Here is a 23440-nt window from a genome sequence, read left to right as displayed (position 1 = left end):
TTTTTAGTGGATTGGCAGGATGATGCTGACAGGAAAGAGGAAACGTTAGCTATCATTGCAGATCTTCTTGGCTTCAGCTGGACTGGTAAGCTGTCAAATAATGTAATAATTTATTGTTTTGAATCTAAATCCAAAATATTTACTCAAGAAAATCAATATGTACTACATTCTTTTTGGATTGAAAATGATAAATTTGTGAGCAGAGCTGAGGGAAAAACTGCTTCTGTTGTCTATCACCACAGAGCTGGCAAGAGAATTGGAATTCAGTGAGGATGATATCCAGTTAGTGAGAACAGAAAATCCTAACTCCCTCCAAGAGCAGAGCCATGCCTTGCTGCAGCGCTGGGTTGAGCGGGAAGGTAAACATACCACAGGTACATATCATTTAGATTATACATTTTTTAGTTTTTGCTAATGCAGTTCTTCAAACATTGCTTATACCAACGGCACTCTGATGTATTTTATCTTTGATTTTGAATCAATTTTTGAATACAGTTTATTCAGTATAATCTTACATTCCCAATGTTTAAATTATTTCTTTGTTGTGTTAATTGAATGATTTTCTATAGTCTATTAATGATTATTAAATCCCTTCACAGAGGACTGTCTAATTAAGAGGTTAACCAAAATCAACCGCATGGATATAGTGCATCTGATTGAAACCCAGATGAACAAGTCAGTTCAAGAGCAATCGTCCAGAACTTATGCAGAGATAGAGAAGACACTGGATCACAGTGAAGGTAATAAAACCTCTAAACACTAGGTCAGCAATTCTAACACCTGGCTCTATTAATTTGTTTAATGCACTCTTATTCATCACGTGTCTGTTTTTCAGTGTCAGTAGCCCTATCTTCAGTTCAAGACGATGCAGACAGCCCCAGAGTCGTGAGGAGGGCGGAGTCAGATCGCAGACCGCCCCCAGCTGTTTCTGAAGAGGACCTATCAGTTGCTTCCCTACTCGATATTCCTTCCTGGGCAGAGCCTGCTGGACATACCCACTCAGAGAGTATACATGGTGACCTGTTGGAGGAGCTCGAAATTCCACAGTAAGTTATTCATTTGGAATGATTTCTGAATATACAACACACATCAACAGCATGCCAGTAGTTGAAATAGAACAGTGCCACATCATTATGCTTACATAGAACACAGTGGGTGCAGGTATTTGCCTCATAACCATTGAGTGTGGGTGTTTACTTTTAGTCATTTTAAAATAGGGCTTTGATTTACCACATTACTGCAAAGTAATATTTTGTGAACTTGCATTTTTTTGGCTTACAGAGAATTGAACACAAACCTGTGGACCTGTGAGGATGTAATTACACCCCAACCCACATGTTACGACAACTCAGAAGAGCAAGTAAGTACGCTTCCCACTTCAAAAGATGCCGCATTGGGAAGCCAAGCAATTCAGGCTTATGACCCTAAAGTGAAAGACCAGAAAAGTTGCTGCAGTGTTGAAGTTAATTTCGCAAGGCCTTTCCACGGTGGTCACTGCCAAGTCAAAGATGATTACAGCCAAACCTTACCATTGAGGCAGAGTGGTTGTGAAGATCGATATGGGCAATTGCCTGAAATTCGGAAGTTACCATCATCTATATATGTTAAAGATTTTAGTCTGAGCCTATCAGAGTTTGACCAAGCTGAGACTGACTTCAGTGAGCTTTGCAATGAGTTTAGCTCTACACTACAACTTCATGATACAGGTGTAGCTAAAACCATTGGCGAAAGAATCACTAGTCTGTTAGCATTGCCCCCAGTGGACCATCAAGCAGCTTTGGCCATGATTGAAGATGATACAGATGTTGCTGAAATAAGCAGGCTCTCTCAGAAGTCCAATGAGGTCAAAGCCCAATTCTTCAAATCACCGTATGGTCATGACAAGATGCCACAATTCTCCTGTGTGAACATGACCCATTCCCAACCCTCCAAGTTGAGCAAAGAAGGAAGCACAATACCCCAACGAAACAGTTACAGGTATCCAGAAAACATTCCCTTCGTTGATGATAACGATGATATCCAGTCAACTGATCCTTTTATTGCTACAGCGAAGTGCAGCTTGGTGAAACCATTCAAAATGAAGTTTGCAAAGACCTTATTGACAACCAGTGACCCTGCTCAGATGGCTTGTGACTCAATTGATAGGAACCATAATTGCAGTTCTGATAGTTCAGACAGTGACCCTGCCATAGTCAGGGAAAAATCATCCTACATTTCTGAGGGAAAGACTCGCTCTTCCAGTCTTTTCTTGCCTATCAACAATCTCACACCACAATCACTCGAGCAAGATGTGGCATTACCTTTCACTTTCACAGACTATAGCCCTTTGACCCCTGATTCTTTGGCATCAGAGAAGCAATTTGATTCATTTTCACATTTAAATGAAATAGGTCTCTTTCCAGCAGAGGCATGGATGTTTAATGACTCCATAAACAGACTGTCGTCTCCTGAATCTGTCATGTCAATTAATGATTATAGGGCAATGTCACCTGACTCTCCTCGGGGGACTAAAATGGTCTTACCTGCAGACTTTTACAGTATTTTTGATGACATGCAGGAACTGTCTACACGTTCAGATGCATGTATTTCACCAGAAGTTACAACTGATTTAACAGAAAATAAATTAGACCCCCATCAGGTACACACAGATGAACATGACCCACAATTTCTTTTGAAAGATTCTTCCACTGCTGGAATTTACCTTGAATCTTGGGTAAAGTATAGGCCATTGTCTGCTGACTCCCATGTACCTAAATATAATCAGCCTATACCAAAATGTGTACAGACAAAGGCAGAGTTCAGAGCATTCTCACCTGGGACATCAGATATTGAGAGTGATGAATTTTTGCTTGAAGATATTTGTCCTGATCAAACAGCATCTTCACCTGTCTCAATTTCCTCTATTAATGAATGTGGATCTCCAGATAGGGATGGTCGGCCATCTTCACGAGCATCTCAGAATTCTCAGTGTAGCTTTTCATTTCTTGAACTAATGCTCTCAGAACCTATCCGTGCTCAGCTTATGAGTCAATATTGTGATTATTATTTACTATACTCAGAAGGAAATCCGCCCTCACCACTACTGACGTCATCTCCTTACAATAAAGTCTGCAGTAAAGAAGTGGATCAGGGTAAGCCCTTTATATCAGACTTAGTAGCTTCAAATTGCAATCCTCCTGTCCCTCAGGAATATTTTACATCAAATGTTTGTCTCCGACCAAATTTGTCAATTTCACAAAACAAGGATGAAACCCGTGATTATAGGAAATATTCTATTAATGCTCTTTCATCACCTTTTGATGAAGGGTGGTATGAAGCAAGCACCTGTACAACAGGTGAAGAAAAGGCACCCTTGTTAACAACAACTGTTTCAGATGAAACACATGTTACGCATTCAAATGTCAAAGGTATCAGTAGTGAAAATGGTGACAGGTCAAATAGTACGGACGAGTCATTTATAATTAGGCTGCCATCTGAAGCCCCACAAGAAGAAAAGGGGATGAGTAATTATTTTCTTGATTACTGGTTTTCTAGATTGAAACCACAATCTTCTGAATACATGCCATCACCAGGTCAGTCAAATAATAATTTAACAAACGATACTCAAAACACCTTAGAAAATAATAAGTTGCTCATAGATTTGGATTGGCAGAAAGAATCACCAAAATGGAACATTCTCTCATGTACAAAATATGAAAAACAATCTCCTGAAGATTACCACATGATCAGAAAGCAACCATCAACCAAACCGATCGTTTTTAACTTAGTGGAAAGACCAACATACATTTTAAAATTTGAAGATGAAATGACTCAAAAGTCAAAGACAAAGAGGGCCTTTCTTAAAAATGCAAACACAGAATGCATTTTTAGAAAACTTGAAGATGACATGAACACATTGTTACCACAGATTCATATTTCAACCAGATTTTCAATTCCATTATATCTTGATTTGTGCATTGAAAACACCTGCTCCATCAATAATTGCATTGTCGAGTTAAGGCCGCAATCTCCTGAGTCAGTGGTATCTCAAAGTGAACTTAGGCCCCTCTCTCCTGACTCACCTGTTCCGCAGTTCAGATCTCTACATGTCAGTTACGATGTGGAACTGTCAAGGCACAGGTCATTCACACCAGAATCAATGCTTTCAGACTGGGATGATACTGGTTTGAATCTTGACACCCTGTTTGAAGAGACAAGACCAGAGTCACCACAGTCAGTTTTATCAGACTTTGAAATTGACAAGTTATTTAGCAGCAGGGCCTTGTCACCAGAGTCTGTGTCTACAGATTTTGACTTTTCACTCTTTCAGAACTGGTTATCGGATGTAAGAGCATCCTCACCAGAATCTTCGGCATCGGTTGAACAGCACTGTTTGTCTCCTTGGATCACATTTGGCCTAATTAAAAATCAACCTTGTAACTATTACCTAGAGTACTCTGAAAATAGACCAGTGTCACCTCTTTCAACAGTGTCAGATGTTGAGTATTCCACATTTTGTCTCGAGGAATTGTTTAGCGATAACAGGCCAGATTCGCCAGATTCACTTACTTTATGGGGTCAAACCAATTGTACAAACATAATGGCTACTACATCGCCACAACTGTCGGCTGGGAGACCTCTTACATATGCTGATGTTGTGCGGGGCTGCAGTGTCAAATACCAAGCTGAAGATTCTTGTGGTGTCAAGTCATTTGAGTTGAGATCTGTTTGCCTTCCCTCAATTTCGTCAGACAAGGAGGGCATTCGCTCCTCTGTGGATGATTGCATTGCCGAGTTAAGGCCGCAATCTCCTGAATCGGTGGTATCTCAAAGTGAACTTAGGCCCCTCTCTCCTGACTCACCTGTTCCTCAGTTCAGATCTCTACATGTCAGTTACGATGTGGAAATGTCAAGGCACAGGTCATTTACACCAGAATCAATGCTTTCAGACTGGGAAGATACTGGTTTGTATCTTGACACCCTGTTTGAAGAGACAAGACCAGAGTCACCGCAGTCAGTTTTATCAGACTCTGAAATTGATAAGTTATTTAGCAGCAGGGCCTTGTCACCAGAGTCTGTGTCTGCCGATTTTGACTTTTCACTCTTTCAGAACTGGTTATCAGATGTTAGAGCATCCTCACCAGAATCTGCGGCATCAGTTGAACAGCACTGTTTGTCTCCTTGGATCACATTTGGCCAAATGAAAAATCAACATTGTAACTATTACCTAGAGTACTCTGAAAATAGACCAGTGTCACCTCTTTCAACAGTGTCAGATGTTGAGTATTCCACATTTTGTCTCGAGGAATTGTTTGGCGATAACAGGCCAGATTCGCCAGATTCACTTACTTTATGGGGTCAAACCAATTGCACAAACATAATGGCTACTACATCCCCACCACTGTCGGCTGGGAGACCTCTTACATATGCTGATGTTGTGCGGGGCTGCAGTATCAAATGCCAAGCTGAAGATTCTTGTGGTGTCAAGTCATTTGAGTTGAGATCTGTTTGCCTTCCCTCAATTTCGTCAGACAAGGAGGGCATTCGCTCCTCTGTGGATGATTGCATTGCCGAGTTAAGGCCGCAATCTCCTGAATCGGTGGTATCTCAAAGTGAACTTAGGCCCCTCTCCCCTGACTCACCTGTTCCTCAGTTCAGATCTCTACATGTCAGTTACGATGTGGAACTGTCAAGGCACAGGTCATTTACACCAGAATCAATGCTTTCAGACTGGGAAGATACTGGTTTGTATCTTGACACCCTGTTTGAAGAGACAAGACCAGAGTCACCGCAGTCAGTTTTATCAGACTTTGAAATTGATAAGTTATTTAGCAGCAGGGCCTTGTCACCAGAGACTGTGTCTGCCAATTTTGACTTTTCACTCTTTCAGAACTGGTTATCGGATGTTAGAGCATCCTCACCAGAATCTACGGCATCAGTTGAACAGCACTGTTTGTCTCCTTGGATCACATTTGGCCTAATGAAAAATCAACATTGTAACTATTACCTAGAGTACTCTGAAAATAGACCAGTGTCACCTCTTTCAACAGTGTCAGATGTTGAGTATTCCACATTTTGTCTCGAGGAATTGTTTGGCGATAACAGGCCAGATTCGCCAGATTCACTTACTTTATGGGGTCAAACCAATTGCACAAACATAATGGCTACTACATCCCCACCACTGTCGGCTGGGAGACCTCTTACATATGCTGATGTTGTGCGGGGCTGCAGTGTCAAATACCAAGCTGAAGATTCTTGTGGTGTCAAGTCATTTGAGTTGAGATCTGTTTGCCTTCCCTCAATTTCGTCAGACAAGGAGGGCATTCGCTCCTCTGTGGATGATTGCATTGCCGAGTTAAGGCCGCAATCTCCTGAATCGGTGGTATCTCAAACTGAACTTAGGCCCCTATCTCCTGACTCACCTGTTCCTCAGTTCAGATCTCTACATGTCAGTTACGATGTGGAACTGTTAAGGCACAGGTCATTTACACCAGAATCAATGCTTTCAGACTGGGAAGATACTGGTTTGTATCTTGACACCCTGTTTGAAGAGACAAGACCAGAGTCACCGCAGTCAGTTTTATCAGACTTTGAAATTGATAAGTTATTTAGCAGCAGGGCCTTGTCACCAGAGACTGTGTCTGCCAATTTTGACTTTTCACTCTTTCAGAACTGGTTATCGGATGTTAGAGCATCCTCACCAGAATCTACGGCATCAGTTGAACAGCACTGTTTGTCTCCTTGGATCACATTTGGCCTAATGAAAAATCAGCATTGTAACTATTACCTAGAGTACTCTGAAAATAGACCAGTGTCACCTCTTTCAACAGTGTCAGATGTTGAGTATTCCACATTTTGTCTCGAGGAATTGTTTGGCGATAACAGGCCAGATTCGCCAGATTCACTTACTTTATGGGGTCAAACCAATTGCACAAACATAATGGCTACTACATCCCCACCACTGTCGGCTGGGAGACCTCTTACATATGCTGATGTTGTGCGGGGCTGCAGTGTCAAATACCAAGCTGAAGATTCTTGTGGTGTCAAGTCATTTGAGTTGAGATCTGTTTGCCTTCCCTCAATTTCGTCAGACAAGGAGGGCATTCGCTCCTCTGTGGATGATTGCATTGCCGAGTTAAGGCCGCAATCTCCTGAATCGGTGGTATCTCAAACTGAACTTAGGCCCCTATCTCCTGACTCACCTGTTCCTCAGTTCAGATCTCTACATGTCAGTTACGATGTGGAACTGTTAAGGCACAGGTCATTTACACCAGAATCAATGCTTTCAGACTGGGAAGATACTGGTTTGTATCTTGACACCCTGTTTGAAGAGACAAGACCAGAGTCACCGCAGTCAGTTTTATCAGACTTTGAAATTGATAAGTTATTTAGCAGTAGGGCCTTGTCACCAGAGTCTGTGTCTGCCAATTTTGACTTTTCACTCTTTCAGAACTGGTTATCGGATGTTAGAGCATCCTCACCAGAAGCTGCGGCATCAGTTGAACAGCACTGTTTGTCTCCTTGGATCACATTTGGCCAAATGAAAAATCAACATTGTAACTATTACCTAGAGTACTCTGAAAATAGACCAGTGTCACCTCTTTCAACAGTGTCAGATGTTGAGTATTCCACATTTTGTCTCGAGGAATTGTTTAGCGATAACAGGCCAGATTCGCCAGATTCACTTACTTTATGGGGTCAAACCAATTGTACAAACATAATGGCTACTACATCGCCACAACTGTCGGCTGGGAGACCTCTTACATATGCTGATGTTGTGCGGGGCTGCAGTGTCAAATACCAAGCTGAAGATTCTTGTGGTGTCAAGTCATTTGAGTTGAGATCTGTTTGCCTTCCCTCAATTTCGTCAGACAAGGAGGGCATTCGCTCCTCTGTGGATGATTGCATTGCCGAGTTAAGGCCGCAATCTCCTGAATCGGTGGTATCTCAAAGTGAACTTAGGCCCCTCTCTCCTGACTCACCTGTTCCTCAGTTCAGATCTCTACATGTCAGTTACGATGTGGAAATGTCAAGGCACAGGTCATTTACACCAGAATCAATGCTTTCAGACTGGGAAGATACTGGTTTGTATCTTGACACCCTGTTTGAAGAGACAAGACCAGAGTCACCGCAGTCAGTTTTATCAGACTCTGAAATTGATAAGTTATTTAGCAGCAGGGCCTTGTCACCAGAGTCTGTGTCTACAGATTTTGACTTTTCACTCTTTCAGAACTGGTTATCGGATGTAAGAGCATCCTCACCAGAATCTGCGGCATCAGTTGAACAGCACTGTTTGTCTCCTTGGATCACATTTGGCCAAATGAAAAATCAACATTGTAACTATTACCTAGAGTACTCTGAAAATAGACCAGTGTCACCTCTTTCAACAGTGTCAGATGTTGAGAATTCCACATTTTGTCTCGAGGAATTGTTTGGCGATAACAGGCCAGATTCGCCAGATTCACTTACTTTATGGGGTCAAACCAATTGCACAAACATATTGGCTACTACATCCCCACCACTGTCTGCTGGGAGACCTCTTACATATGCTGATGGTTTGCAAGGGTACACATATGAAAACCAAGCTGAGAATTTTTGTGGTGTCAAGCCATTTGAGTTGAGATCTGTTTGTCTTCCCTCAATGTCGTCAGACAAGGATGGAATTCGCTCCTCTTTGGATGATTGCATTGCCGAGTTAAGGCCGCAATCTCCTGAATCGGTGGTATCTCAAAGTGAACTTAGGCCCCTCTCTCCCGACTCACCTGTTCCTCAGTTCAGATCTCTTCATGTCAGTTACAATGTGGAACTATCAAGGCACAGGTCATTTACACCAGAATCAATGCTTTCAGACTGGGAAGATACTGGTTTGTATCTTGACACCCTGTTTGAAGAGACAAGACCAGAGTCACCGCAGTCAGTTTTATCAGACTTTGAAATTGATAAGTTATTTAGCAGCAGGGCCTTGTCACCAGAGACTGTGTCTGCCAATTTTGACTTTTCACTCTTTCAGAACTGGTTATCGGATGTTAGAGCATCCTCACCAGAATCTGCGGCATCAGTTGAACAGCACTGTTTGTCTCCTTGGATCACATTTGGCCAAATAAAAAATCAACATTGTAACTATTACCTAGAGTACTCTGAAAATAGACCAGTGTCACCTCTTTCAACAGTGTCAGATGTTGAGTATTCCACATTTTGTCTCGAGGAATTGTTTGGCGATAACAGGCCAGATTCGCCAGATTCACTTACTTTATGGGGTCAAACCAATTGCACAAACATAATGACTACTACATCCCCACCACTGTCTGCTGGGAGACCTCTTACATATGCTGATGTTGTGCGGGGCTGCACTCTCAAATACCAAGCTGAAGATTCTTGTGGTGTCAAGTCATTTGAGTTGAGATCTGTTTGCCTTCCCTCAATTTCGTCAGACAAGGAGGGCATTCGCTCCTCTGTGGATGATTGCATTGCCGAGTTAAGGCCGCAATCTCCTGAATCGGTGGTATCTCAAAGTGAACTTAGGCCCCTCTCTCCTGACTCACCTGTTTCTCAGTTCAGATCTCTACATGTCAGTTACGATGTGGAACTGTCAAGGCACAGGTCATTTACACCAGAATCAATGCTTTCAGACTGGGAAGATACTGGTTTGTATCTTGACACCCTGTTTGAAGAGACAAGACCAGAGTCACCGCAGTCAGTTTTATCAGACTCTGAAATTGATAAGTTATTTAGCAGCAGGGCCTTGTCACCAGAGTCTGTGTCTGCCGATTTTGACTTTTCACTCTTTCAGAACTGGTTATCAGATGTTAGAGCATCCTCACCAGAATCTGCGGCATCAGTTGAACAGCACTGTTTGTCTCCTTGGATCACATTTGGCCAAATGAAAAATCAACATTGTAACTATTACCTAGAGTACTCTGAAAATAGACCAGTGTCACCTCTTTCAACAGTGCCAGATGTTGAGTATTCCACATTTTGTCTTGAGGAATTGTTTGGCGATAACAGGCCAGATTCGCCAGATTCACTTACTTTATGGGGTCAAACCAATTGCACAAACATAATGGCTACTACATCCCCACCACTGTCGGCTGGAAGACCTCTTACATATGCTGATGTTGTGCGGGGCTGCAGTGTCAAATACCAAGCTGAAGATTCTTGTGGTGTCAAGTCATTTGAGTTGAGATCTGTTTGCCTTCCCTCAATTTCGTCAGACAAGGAGGGCATTCGCTCCTCTGTGGATGATTGCATTGCCGAGTTAAGGCCGCAATCTCCTGAATCGGTGGTATCTCAAAGTGAACTTAGGCCCCTATCTCCTGACTCACCTGTTCCTCAGTTCAGATCTCTACATGTCAGTTACGATGTGGAACTGTTAAGGCACAGGTCATTTACACCAGAATCAATGCTTTCAGACTGGGAATATTCGGGTTTGTATCTTGACACCCTGTTTGAAGAGACGAGACCAGAGTCACCGCTGTCAGTTTTATCAGACTCTGAAATTGATAAGTTATTTAGCAGCAGGGCCTTGTCACCAGAGTCTGTGTCTGCCGATTTTGACTCTTCTCTCTTTCAGAACTGGTTATCAGATGTTAGAGCATCCTCACCAGAATCTGCGGCATCAGTTGAACAGCACTGTTTGTCTCCTTGGATCACATTTGGCCAAATGAAAAATCAACATTGTAACTATTACCTAGAGTACTCTGAAAATAGACCAGTGTCACCTCTTTCAACAGTGTCAGATGTTGAGTATTCCACATTTTGTCTCGAGGAATTGTTTGGCGATAACAGGCCAGATTCGCCAGATTCACTTACTTTATGGGGTCAAACCAATTGCACAAACATAATGGCTACTACATCCCCACCACTGTCGGCTGGGAGACCTCTTACATATGCTGATGTTGTGCGGGGCTGCAGTGTCAAATACCAAGCTGAAGATTCTTGTGGTGTCAAGTCATTTGAGTTGAGATCTGTTTGCCTTCCCTCAATTTCGTCAGACAAGGAGGGCATTCGCTCCTCTGTGGATGATTGCATTGCCGAGTTAAGGCCGCAATCTCCTGAATCGGTGGTATCTCAAAGTGAACTTAGGCCCCTATCTCCTGACACACCTGTTCCTCAGTTCAGATCTCTACATGTCAGTTACGATGTGGAACTGTTAAGGCACAGGTCATTTACACCAGAATCAATGCTTTCAGACTGGGAATATTCGGGTTTGTATCTTTACACCCTGTTTGAAGAGACGAGACCAGAGTCACCGCTGTCAGTTTTATCAGACTCTGAAATTGATAAGTTATTTAGCAGCAGGGCCTTGTCACCAGAGTCTGTGTCTACAGATTTTGACTTTTCACTCTTTCAGAACTGGTTATCGGATGTAAGAGCATCCTCACCAGAATCTGCGGCATCAGTTGAACAGCACTGTTTGTCTCCTTGGATCACATTTGGCCAAATGAAAAATCAACATTGTAACTATTACCTAGAGTACTCTGAAAATAGACCAGTGTCACCTCTTTCAACAGTGTCAGATGTTGAGTATTCCACATTTTGTCTCGAGGAATTGTTTGGCGATAACAGGCCAGATTCGCCAGATTCACTTACTTTATGGGGTCAAACCAATTGCACAAACATATTGGCTACTACATCCCCACCACTGTCTGCTGGGAGACCTCTTACATATGCTGATGGTTTGCAAGGGTACACATATGAAAACCAAGCTGAGAATTTTTGTGGTGTCAAGCCATTTGAGTTGAGATCTGTTTGTCTTCCCTCAATGTCGTCAGACAAGGATGGAATTCGCTCCTCTGTGGATGATTGCATTGCCGAGTTAAGGCCGCAATCTCCTGAATCGGTGGTATCTCAAAGTGAACTTAGGCCCCTCTCTCCCGACTCACCTGTTCCTCAGTTCAGATCTCTTCATGTCAGTTACAATGTGGAACTATCAAGGCACAGGTCATTTACACCAGAATCAATGCTTTCAGACTGGGAAGATACTGGTTTGTATCTTGACACCCTGTTTGAAGAGACAAGACCAGAGTCACCGCAGTCAGTTTTATCAGACTTTGAAATTGATAAGTTATTTAGCAGCAGGGCCTTGTCACCAGAGACTGTGTCTGCCAATTTTGACTTTTCACTCTTTCAGAACTGGTTATCGGATGTTAGAGCATCCTCACCAGAATCTGCGGCATCAGTTGAACAGCACTGTTTGTCTCCTTGGATCACATTTGGCCTAATGAAAAATCAACAATGTAACTATTACCTAGAGTACTCTGAAAATAGACCAGTGTCACCTCTTTCACCAGTGTCAGATGTTGAGTATTCCACATTTTGTCTCGAGGAATTGTTTGGTGATAACAGGCCAGATTCGCCAGATTCACTTACTTTATGGGGTCAAACCAATTGCACAAACATAATGGCTACTACATCCCCACCACTGTCTGCTGCGAGACCTCTTACATATGCTGATGTTGTGCGGGGCTGCAGTGTCAAATACCAAGCTGAAGATTCTTGTGGTGTCAAGTCATTTGAGTTGAGATCTGTTTGCCTTCCCTCAATTTCGTCAGACAAGGAGGGCATTCGCTCCTCTGTGGATGATTGCATTGCCGAGTTAAGGCCGCAATCTCCTGAATCGGTGGTATCTCAAAGTGAACTTAGGCCCCTCTCTCCCGACTCACCTGTTCCTCAGTTCAGATCTCTTCATGTCAGTTACAATGTGGAACTATCAAGGCACAGGTCATTTACACCAGAATCAATGCTTTCAGACTGGGAAGATACTGGTTTGTATCTTGACACCCTGTTCGAAGAGACAAGACCAGAGTCACCGCAGTCAGTTTCATCAGACTCTGAAATTGATAAGTTATCTAGCAGCAGGGCCTTGTCACCAGAGTCTGTGTCTTCTAATTATGACTTTTCACTCTTTCAGAACTGGTTATCGGATGTTAGAGTGTCCTCACCAGAATCTGTGGCATCAGTTGAACAGTATTGTTTGTCTCCTTGCACTACATTTTTTGCTCAACACTCATTTTCAGTCCCAAAGTCACAAGAGATCTTCCTCCAACGCAAACATGTTTCTTCCGAATCCATGTCATCAGACTCAACACACCTATATAAGGATTACAGAGAGAGACCACATTCATCCAACAACTTGATGTCACATTTGTATGATCCTTTGTACAAGGGAAAATGTTCTTGTTGTGAAAAGTCCTCATAAGCAGGAAGACGATTTTGAATTTTCAGAATATACCCACAGTCATCTGAAATTTTGCTGTCAGATCATCCTTTAAATTCTGCTCGCTTATACCCTTTTAAAAGGTCACCTACTTCAGAATCATTTGCCTCATTTGATGAATTTCTCCCATTCTCCTGATTCGCAAATTCCTCAGTTCAACTTTCAACCTTGTTATTACATGCATTTGTCTGAAAATTGTGTTTCACCCAATTTCATAAGGCTTAACAGAGATTAAACTGATTCATGTCTTGATAATATGTTTGTTGACATCAGGCCAGATTCACCTGATTCCATTATGTTTGACAGTGTCTTTCATCACTAAGCCATTAGATAATGAGCACACAGTCATTCCTTCAACATTGGCTGTCCGCGTTAATACCATCTACCCCTCAAATGCTTGAATCAGTAGGAGATTTACATGACGTTTTAAACCAGCTGCCATGTGGGCAAATTCTCCGTGATGGCACTGTTTTTGACAACAATACACTTACATCTAAGCCAGTCTCAGGGGGGTTAATGGCACACAGCTGTGTCATCAACAAAAAGCTGCGATAAGATTATTTATTTGTAAGATGCCGCTGATAAATCTCCTTCTGATAGGGCTTGTGATCAAAATAAATTTGAAGATTAAGCAGTCAGAATGAAAGAGCCACATAGCCCAGCCAAATCATATCATTTTGAAAGCATCATTCCAGACTCCAAACCATTGCAGGATTCCACTCCACAGTTCATAATCTTTCAGAAACAGATTCACATCCTGAAATTCTTATGCCACCAACCAGAACACCTGAGACAGGACCCATATATCCTTCATCAATGATCAGTCTTTTTTTATCAGGCCTCCTCCCTGGACCACAAAGGACCTAGACTAGATCAGGTCAGGTCAGAAAGCCGTCACCGATTCTGTTTTTGAGTTGAGTCACATTCCATCTATAGAGCAAAATTCTGGATTTCATCATGCTGACTGGCTGGAGGAGGATTTCCATGTACACACTCAAGCAAAGAGACATCAGTGAAACGAAGACCCCTTGTGCATGAACATAAATGGACAGACCCTGAATCAGAATTAAAGGTGACACGCACCCAAGATTTGATTTCCAAGAACATGAACAGAAAATCCATGAGGTGGAAGACAAGAGCAAGAGTTCCATGGGCTCGGTAAGACAGCACAAGGTCTTGCTCAGCACTGATTGCAGTGTTGCTTTTAAAAGTAATGAATATGGCAATAATTAGAGTGTGAATGTAGAACTCTTGCCTTTAAAGCTTTAATTAATAACACACAGGGGCTTCACTGTCTTGCTGTGGCATGTATGCATTAGAGTAAAAGGAATTATCTTTCAGTGAAGCACAACTAATGGAAATTACAGTGACCCTATCTTAATGACGTGAGCTGCTTTCCCTGGTATGGACTATTCTCACAAGCTATACAGATAGCAAGTCAACCAGTGGTCTTACTGATACCTTTAGACCACTCCTTCAAACAAAAGGGGATTCCAGTGCCTTGATTATATCTTCTCTCAACCATACATTTTCCTCAATAACAATCCACTGTAATTGCAGTAAGTTGTGTAGTCCCATTTAGATCTTTTTTTTTAACAGCCATACAAGTTTAAACAAAGTGATACGCGCTTGTAATGTTTTGCATGTCTGTAGCTAGACATTGTCTCCCACTATAGCTGTAGGACACAACACCAATTATTGGTAATGTTGACTGCATTATTTCATTGGTGTTAGTCTTTGTTGGTTTTTTTTTTACAAGAAGTAGGGCAATACACTTCCTAAATGTTGAATAATGTCAGTCATTGTTTGACCATGACAAATACTTTAAACTGGAGGGTTTAGAATTTTTATTGGAAATGCAGTGTTTCCTGCTCTTTTTTGCTGGGCCGTAAAAAATTATTTGAAATGAGCGTGAAATAATGCATCTCCACCTTCATGTGATCCCAAATCCTTATTTTATGTGTTAATTTTTTCTCTCGCTTTTACCATTTCAAAAATTATATTGTGTTCTCAATGCAATATCTCCAAACATATAACAGTATTATAATACATTTTTCAAAAATATCGCAATTTTTTAGCATCTTAATCACTCATTTCAAGTAATGCATTTGAAATTGTATGTGGTCTGTTGGATAAATGCTATTAACATGTATGGATAATACTATGAATGGACTAGAAGCAAGTGGGCTTCAAGTGAATTTCCTCATTTGAGACACTGCTCTTATGTATAAAACAAGAACCTGTCCTTGACAAGTGCATGCTCATTTCACTCATCTGACCATTCATCACCAAAATAAATCACAAATCCGTTTTGTTTACATTTTTCTCCACTCCATTGTATCATTTCTTGCAGGTATCCACGACATCTTTCAAGACAAATCTTTCAGAATCTTCAAAACAAAAAAATGTTGATTTAGGACACTGTCAGGTCTTTCCAACTGAGATGCCACCCTCGTCAAATGATTCAGTCACTCTTTCCACTCAAAAACTAGAATTGTCAATTCCAGGTACTTTGGACTTAGGTAAAACACAGTCCCAAATCACATTGACCGATCAAAGTAGCTCACCACAGGAAAAAGATGAAAAGATGTCTTTCGCCAAACAAAGTGAAGATTTTGGCTTTGCTAAACCAGGCTCAGTGACCCAAGACTCACTCTGTCAAAGAGCCGAAGACAGTCCAGATAAAATCCTTATGCCCTCTGAATCCACTCCAACACCACCAGGGTCTGGGTCCCCTCAGCTTGATCAGCTGCTGTCCGATCTGGAGGAGATGAAATTTAAGTTTAGACCAGAGGCACTTGGCTCACCTCTGTCAGATTACAGTGATATAAGCGCCAAAGTTGATCAAAGTTTGAATCAAAAGTTTGAAGACCTTTCACCTGAAGATCCATGTCATACAAATGATAGTTACACCGTAAGAGCTGGCGTGTTTTCTGTTATACAGCTCACAGATGACACTAACTGCACAAATGAAGACATCTCAGAGTCTGCATATTTCCAGACATCAGGTCAAGATGAACCTGAATTGGTCTCAATCACTGATCTGACAAATACCTCTGAGACAATTGTACCATCAAACCTTTGTAGAGGTAACGATAGTCCTGTATCCCCCAACGAGTCCCTCTTAATACCAGAATCTCCCCAAAGATTTTGTGAAGCAATGGAACCATCATTGAACTCAAGTTTTTCCAAGGATATATTCCAGTCGGGCAAATATAGTGAAATTCCTATTGGGGCATTTTCTTCATTGTCTTTACCCCAAATAGCTGCAAAGTGTCCCTCTGATGTACCTGAAAACTATTTGGCTGATCAATTTGAGGAAGATTCTACAACTGACATTTTTCAAGGAAAAGAAAAACGTGAATCAACTACTCCATGTAATGTCTCAAGGGATGTGACAGAAGAAATATCAACAGAGAGTTCACATCTATGGGAGGTGATCTCTGTTGAAGCTTTTCAGACTGAAGATTTGTCCTCTCAGTCTCTTTCTGATTTGACACCTGAGACAGTTACATCTGCAAGACATTTTAGTTTTGATGAACTGAATCCATACAGCTCTTTGAACTTTGATGCATCTTCAGAAGAGGATGGGCCAAGGACCAGTGGACAGTATTCAGAAGAATCTCTGGTAGACCATGAGTGTTTTACCCCTCAGCCCAATTCAGTTGAACCTAAAGCAGAAAGGACTTCATCATCTGCTGATGAGGAATGCGGCATCATACCTGGGTATGAAGATATGTATACCCACATGCCTCCAGGATATGCTGAGGTTGTGCATAGTGGTGCAGAGAGCCCTACCTTTGAATACTCTGACCCAGAGCCATACTTTGACTGCAACCAAGGTGTGTCAGATTTCTCAGAGCCTGATGAACCTGGGTCAACAACTAAGTCAAGTGGAGGGCTAGATTATCTCAGCCATTCTAGAGTGCTAGAAAAGGTTAATCGAGGAGTACTTTTATCCTCTGGAAGTGAAGACTATGAGGATGCTCCTTTTGTCCATGAGCCTCTCCATAAAGTACAGGAGGAGAGTGAAGAATCAATACACTATTCAGAAGTATCAGATGATGAATTCACCTTGTGTGAGGCTTCACAACTGCCCCCTGCCTGTGAAATTGGAACATATGATGATACTGACAATTCACTGACAAGGGTAAGATGACATTTGGTAAAGCATTCCAGCCTGCAAGCAACCCCCAGAGCTGAGCTTATTCAAATACAGTATTTGCTTAAGAGTGAAATGATTGCTAACCCTCTGGCCAGATGGATTGGACCTAAAAAATCCCTACCACCCTTATTTTTGTTTTGATTTCAGATTTATCCAGTCCTAACTCAGCATGTCACTTTGCTGCTTGTAACCAGCTATATCACTCAGAGTAATAGCACAAGCTATGTGTTTTTTCGACAGCAACAAGCACATTAATTCCTCAATTGGGTAAAAGCATGGTATGTTTCGAATATATTTTTCCAAGCTACAGACTGCCATGTTGTACTTTCCAATGTAAGACTCTCAAAATCAACGGAAAGTGCAGCATATCACTCTGCTTACTGCCTATTTTGCTGAAAACATAGCATTCATATATTGTCTGTCCTCAAACCTTAATTGATTTCTGTTGCTTGGCCAGGAGATCACTGCAGAGCTCGGAACAATGTCAGAAAGTTCAGATGAAGAATTTTTGACCACCAGAATAGTGCGCAGGAGAGTTGTCATACAGGTATCTGATTTAGCATGACTGATGGTGTTTTCAATGAGCATGGAGGGCGTGGCTTCCAGAGTGCAACTGTAACCCAGCAAGGTCTTCACTGTCAAGTTAGAGTTTTACTGTCTAACAATCAGGGTTTAAAACAAAGTTGTGTGAAGATTTAGCATTTAAAAGAAGCCACTTGATTTGCATAGATGGCTGGACCTGTTTTATGCTGCACTGAACATTTCTTTGATGGTTCTTTTGTCAACATAACCTTTTTTCCCTGAGAATGCAAGTTTGTTTCCTGTTTCCCAAAGTCCCTACTCTCACTGAATTTCTTCCTAATATATTCTTCCTAAGTTTTGTGTCCTGTTTTTTCTCTTAACATGCTTTGGTGTGGTATTTCTCAATACGAGAATTGAACACGTTAACATTACTCACTAACCCAAGTTATCATACCTGATTATTGTTTATCATGTTTCCTTTACAGGCTGATGAATTGCCTGACCTCCCCACTCAGTCAGTGACAGAAGAGCAGTACAAGGATGAAAGTGGACACATCGTTGTCAAGAAGGTAACGCTTAACAAAGAAAAAGTTGTGATTGTGCAGCAATACTTTTGTTTGCATTGTTGCTCAGACAACATTGGTTTCTGAAAAGTTTGCAGCAAAATTTGTGGACAATTACATTTCCCCTTCAGTTAAGGCCTCACCACCAGAAGGTCTTTGATCACATAATCTTCCTCAGGTAACCCGTAAAATTATTCGCAAGTGTGTTTCTGCGGATGGCGTGGAGCGGGAAGAGGTGTCAGTGGAGGGAGCTCCCCAGGGGTCCGTCAGTGTAGCAGAGGGAGATAGATACTCCAAGGTTGTGAAGCGGACTGTACTGAAGAGTGAGGGAGACCATTCAGAGGTGTGTGTCCTGTATATAATTAGTTTTCATTATCACAGTCATCTAAATCTCTTTTTATTAGAAAATATCAGACAAACCTATTTGTATTGGTATTAGTTTATGACTGAATTATGATTTAATAACAAATAGCTCTTTTATTCTCACCTAGGTAACATTTGCTGAAGGTGAGGGTTTCTCAGTATCGAGGCAGGAGACAGCTGAGGGTAGTAAGGTCAGTCTTGTGGAAAGGACAAAGGTGGTGGAGGGTGAAAGGACAATGACACACCAGGGTGATCCGTCTTTGGCCTCTGACCTTCCCACAGCCCAAGATGACTTTAAACAGGTTTGTTAACAACCTTGTCACCATTGTTCTATAACAGACTTTACATGCCTGTAATAGGGATTTTATAAGTTGTGTATCAAATACAGTGTTTGTGTTGAATTCCTTGGGGGGGGGATTGTTTCATATCTGAATCTTTCCAAATAAAGTGAAGCCTGTTTTCTCCTCTTAATGCCACCAGGCACTAGCTTATATAAGTGGGTTTAGCAGAGCAGAGCTCCCTCATGTGGTAGAAAGAGAGACTATCAAAGAAGATGGAACTGTGGTCAGGAGGTGTGTGAGTGCTGAGGTGCACCTCTTTGATTGCGCGTGTGACTTATTGAGCTTTGTGTGTGTGCGTGTTTTTTTACAGTGACGACTTTGCTGTGGTTTTATCTGGTTAACTAATGTTGAATATACTCATATTGAATGAATATAATTCTAATCTACTTAAATATTATCACACTATTTAGTGGAACAATTACAGTGTGGTTCAGTTCATGTGTGATTTAGTAAATCATAGTATTATTACTATTATTATTATTATTATCCTTTACTATCATACTATTAGGATTTACTACTCTTTGTGTGTGTGTGTGTGTGTGTGTGTGTACTACTATGTATTTTGCCTCCATAAGCTTCTCGGGGAGGACAAACAAAGATGTGTTTGCCAGTATATCAAATAATTAACAATCTAAACTGGAGGCACAGCAACAAAAAAATGGCGACATATCAGACAGTGCTCTCCACTATCTTCAAAACAAATGAGGGAATATCCTTTTGAAGACTGGTGTTCATCCCTCCAGTATTTAATAGACATCTATGCCAAGGAGCACTGAAGTTGCTTTGGCGGTTGGTGGTGCAACATCTAAGAAACACAAATTATGTTGTTGGGATTTCTTTCTTGACAGTTACCCATTTTTTGGTTTCGGGAGGCAGTTTATAAGCAGTTGCTGTTAATGTACCTCCGCACTGAATCTAAGCTTTGGGATTTGCCTCTTGGTGATTTTTCCTTTAACATGATCCTTACATTTTTGCAGCTAAAAGTAGCTATGACGTTGCTATACACAAAATCACAACTTGCATGCTTTATTAACAAGGCATAACATAAATTGTGGGTTTTTTGTTTCTTAAAACTAAAGCAACATATTCTCCTTCAATTCAATTTCCACACAGCCACAGGGGCATTTTTGAGATGACCTGTCTTCATCCGTTTGTTTCCACTGGCTCTTTGCTCCGTCTCTAGGGCTCACATGCGTAAAGGTCGCACCCTCAGACGGACAGTGGTGAAGGGAGCTGGACAGCGCAAACGGGTTCTTCTAGAGCAGGTGGACAGTCCCAGAAAAGGGACAAAACTATGTGGTCTCCAGCAGCATCTCCACCAGCTCTTCCATCAATACCACAAAGAAGACGAGGAGGACACGGATGAGGACGGAGTGGAGGAGGAAGAGTAGGGGAATCTGTAATGCTTTCCCTCCCATCGACTTCCTGGCCGTTTCAATGCTTAAGTCCCCCATAATCCTATGCATTAGACAACTGTAATCCCAGTGTGCACCGTGGCACCTCAGAGCTACCACAGTGTTCCCCATTAAGTCCTGGAAGAAGACATCTTGTTCAGAATTTTTTAGTTTTTTCCCCATTGCTAGTGTTATGAAGTCATGATTTTCTTTTCATGTTCTGATGTTGTTTTGCCTTTAATGTGACCAAAGAAAACCTTCTGTTGTTATCCTGATTGATTTTACTGTCCATGTCAGATTTGAAATCATAGTCCTGATTTCTGTGGTAGAGCAACACAAAACATATAAATCCGTTGAATATATTTCACATCAACTAACTCACGAACCTCTTGAAGGTAAAGAACTCTTTACCTGCAAAATACTGGTTTTGCTCTCTTAGTAGGTGCTCGGACTGAAAGAAAATGTTTCACACAGCACTGCCTCTCACAAGCAGAGTTTCTCAGATATGCCTAACTGAAAAACTATTTCACTCACTGAACTAGCTGTGATTTTGGCTCAGGCGGTCAAAATGTCACAGAGAAAAACAGACTGTATCAACACTGAATTGAACTACTGCTGCTGCTGCTGCTGCTGCTGCTGCTGCTGTGTTTTGTGTAGGCTATGTGTAATCTGTCTTTGGGAATTATATATTATCTATAATCTAGACATTACCGACATCTGTAGCCTAGGAATTAATAATCACTCGTGAAGTAGAGCAGGCATGACTAATCAACATCTGCCATCATGATCCTAGCTTTGACTGCTTTGTAGTTCTATGGATTGCCCTTCTGCCTCTCTTTCCCTTCTGAATGTATTTCTTTCTGTGTTATGTGTAATTCATTTTTCTTTTCTTTTTGATGCGGTGGGGAGGGGGACTTCTTTTAAGTTGTTGATCTTAAAATGTGTGTTGAATGACTGGTGAAGGTGTGAATGAGGATGTACTGTAGCTCCTTGGTTGAAATTCGTCCGTGCATGTGTTAAGTTAAATTCTGCATTGACAAATGTTTTGAAAAGGGTACTGTAGCTTATTTTAATGTCTCATTTTAGAGTTTATCTTTGATTCTGAGTTTAGCTTGGTTTGTTGATATAGACAATTTATTTAATCTTAAGTTTGACACCCAATTAGAAGCTTCTTATTATTGGGAAGTCCCTCCAAATTGGAAGTGGAAGTGGCTTAAGGTCTTTTCTGTTGGACTTTATTAGTTTATCTTTTGAACGACAAAATGTTGGACCAGGCGTTGGCGGTTGTGTGACGTGTGTCTGTGAGTGAATGAGTCCGTGTGTGTAGTAAAAGTGTTTTGCTAGTTTCAGCAAAGAACAAAAAAAAACGTCTTTATTTTACACAAACTGCATTTGCACTGAATGTCAGGAGGAAACTCCTCCTTGCTTCTTCTGCACAGGTACAGTATATCGTAGCCACAGGGATAGTCTCAGACAGATGATAAAATGATAACGATGACTCACCAGACATACACGTAATGAGGCCGGTTGAGAGCTTAAATATATCATTTTTCACAGCTCTGAGTAACGCTACTGTATGTATCTACAACATGTAATGTATTTATTTCACTATCACCGTTTACTTTGTGATTTAGAAAAATGAAAACTAGTGGAAGTTCACTGTGACAGGTATGCTTTTAATTTGAAGAATCAGCATCCCTTTTTTCTGTGACGATGACAGTTATATATATATATACAATGCATATAAATATCTATAAGGGCATGTAGTACTGTTATTAAATTCAAAAAGACAAAAACAAAATGGCTGAAGTGTCTATGGCTGATAGAGAATAAAAATCTACAAATATATTGTGCATTTTGTGTATTTAACTGTGTGGGCCCCCAATCATTTTCCCAGGCTTAACCATATGACACAACCTGTGCTCTAAAGAAAACTATACATGTACATCTTTAATCAGTCCTGAGGGCTGAACGGACCTGGTGCTTCCCCCTGCTGGACCTCAGAGGTAGTGCAACAGTAAAGGAATCTCCAACAGCAGAGCTTAGATAATGTCAATACGAAAACTGATATAGAAGTATGATATATTTAATAGATTTATTGAATAATTGTGTTTACACTACGCACTTTTTAAATCTCCAAAAGAAAAGAAGACCCGATATATTATAATCCATTTCATAAGGCTGTATATGTAACCACACTCAAATCAAGCTGCTTGGTAAGAAATGTCACTCGGTATGAATGAGGCAGCAGGCTTGTCAGCATTCAGCATTTTGGAGGAGCTTTAATGATTGGAATAATCTCTTCCTTTGGTTTTGCACCCTACAAATGACCTTGCAATTAAGACATAATATAACATAATTTACATAATATGTAAATGTCCACAATCCTTTGGAAGGGAAAAAGCATGGAATGCAGATTTGTACCCAGCAACCTTGTTACAACCACAAACCTTAATAAGTCAGGCGATAACAGAGGAGCTACACCAAACCTGTATTTTACGTGATGGTGTGAGGTAAATATATAGTTATAGATGTGTTATTTTAACTATTAATTTTTTCAGGTCTCACACTATCCACAAGGTGTCACCATTAAGTCAGAAAATGAGGTGAAAGAGAAGCACCACCTGTGATCAACAATAACACAGGCCTTGTTCTTAACTCTCTACATGCACTCGTTAAGCTGAATTTTTTACGTTTATTCGAGAGATCGTATTTATTGTAATGATCTGTCAAATTAACAAAATAGGTAAGTGAAATTACAAAGTGCCCATTTAACTCTGAGGCAGGACCACCTGGTGCTTTAAAAGTGATTTATTGAAACTTAAAGTTGTTAAGTTTCATTTGCATGACAGGACTGATACATTGCTTTTAGACTAATATTATCATCTTCGATCTAA

The 23440-nt window shown here is 41.1% G+C and overlaps 1 protein-coding gene across 6 annotated transcripts in view; it reads left to right on the top strand.

Annotated features, from left to right (window-relative positions):
• ank2a (ankyrin 2a, neuronal) overlaps positions 1-22391 on the top strand; it is a 68574-nt gene extending 46183 nt beyond the window's left edge. For all 6 annotated transcript variants that reach the window (XM_035636932.2, XM_035636936.2, XM_035636939.2 and 3 more), the window contains 12 exons: positions 8-85; positions 243-374; positions 600-740; positions 836-1046; positions 1282-1360; positions 15549-17345; positions 17818-17907; positions 18368-18451; positions 18624-18788; positions 18937-19110; positions 19289-19380; positions 20333-22391. In XM_035636932.2, the coding sequence (XP_035492825.2) occupies positions 8-85; positions 243-374; positions 600-740; positions 836-1046; positions 1282-1360; positions 15549-17345; positions 17818-17907; positions 18368-18451; positions 18624-18788; positions 18937-19110; positions 19289-19380; positions 20333-20540 (3251 nt within the window). In that variant the 3' untranslated portion in view covers positions 20541-22391. The remainder of the gene's footprint in view (positions 1-7; positions 86-242; positions 375-599; positions 741-835; positions 1047-1281; positions 1361-15548; positions 17346-17817; positions 17908-18367; positions 18452-18623; positions 18789-18936; positions 19111-19288; positions 19381-20332) is intronic.
• The last annotated feature ends 1049 nt before the right edge of the window (positions 22392-23440 follow it).

Source organism: Scophthalmus maximus, chromosome 8 (genome assembly GCF_022379125.1).
Source record: "Scophthalmus maximus strain ysfricsl-2021 chromosome 8, ASM2237912v1, whole genome shotgun sequence".
NCBI lineage: Eukaryota > Metazoa > Chordata > Actinopteri > Pleuronectiformes > Scophthalmidae > Scophthalmus > Scophthalmus maximus.
This window is presented reverse-complemented; position numbering and strand designations above follow the sequence as displayed.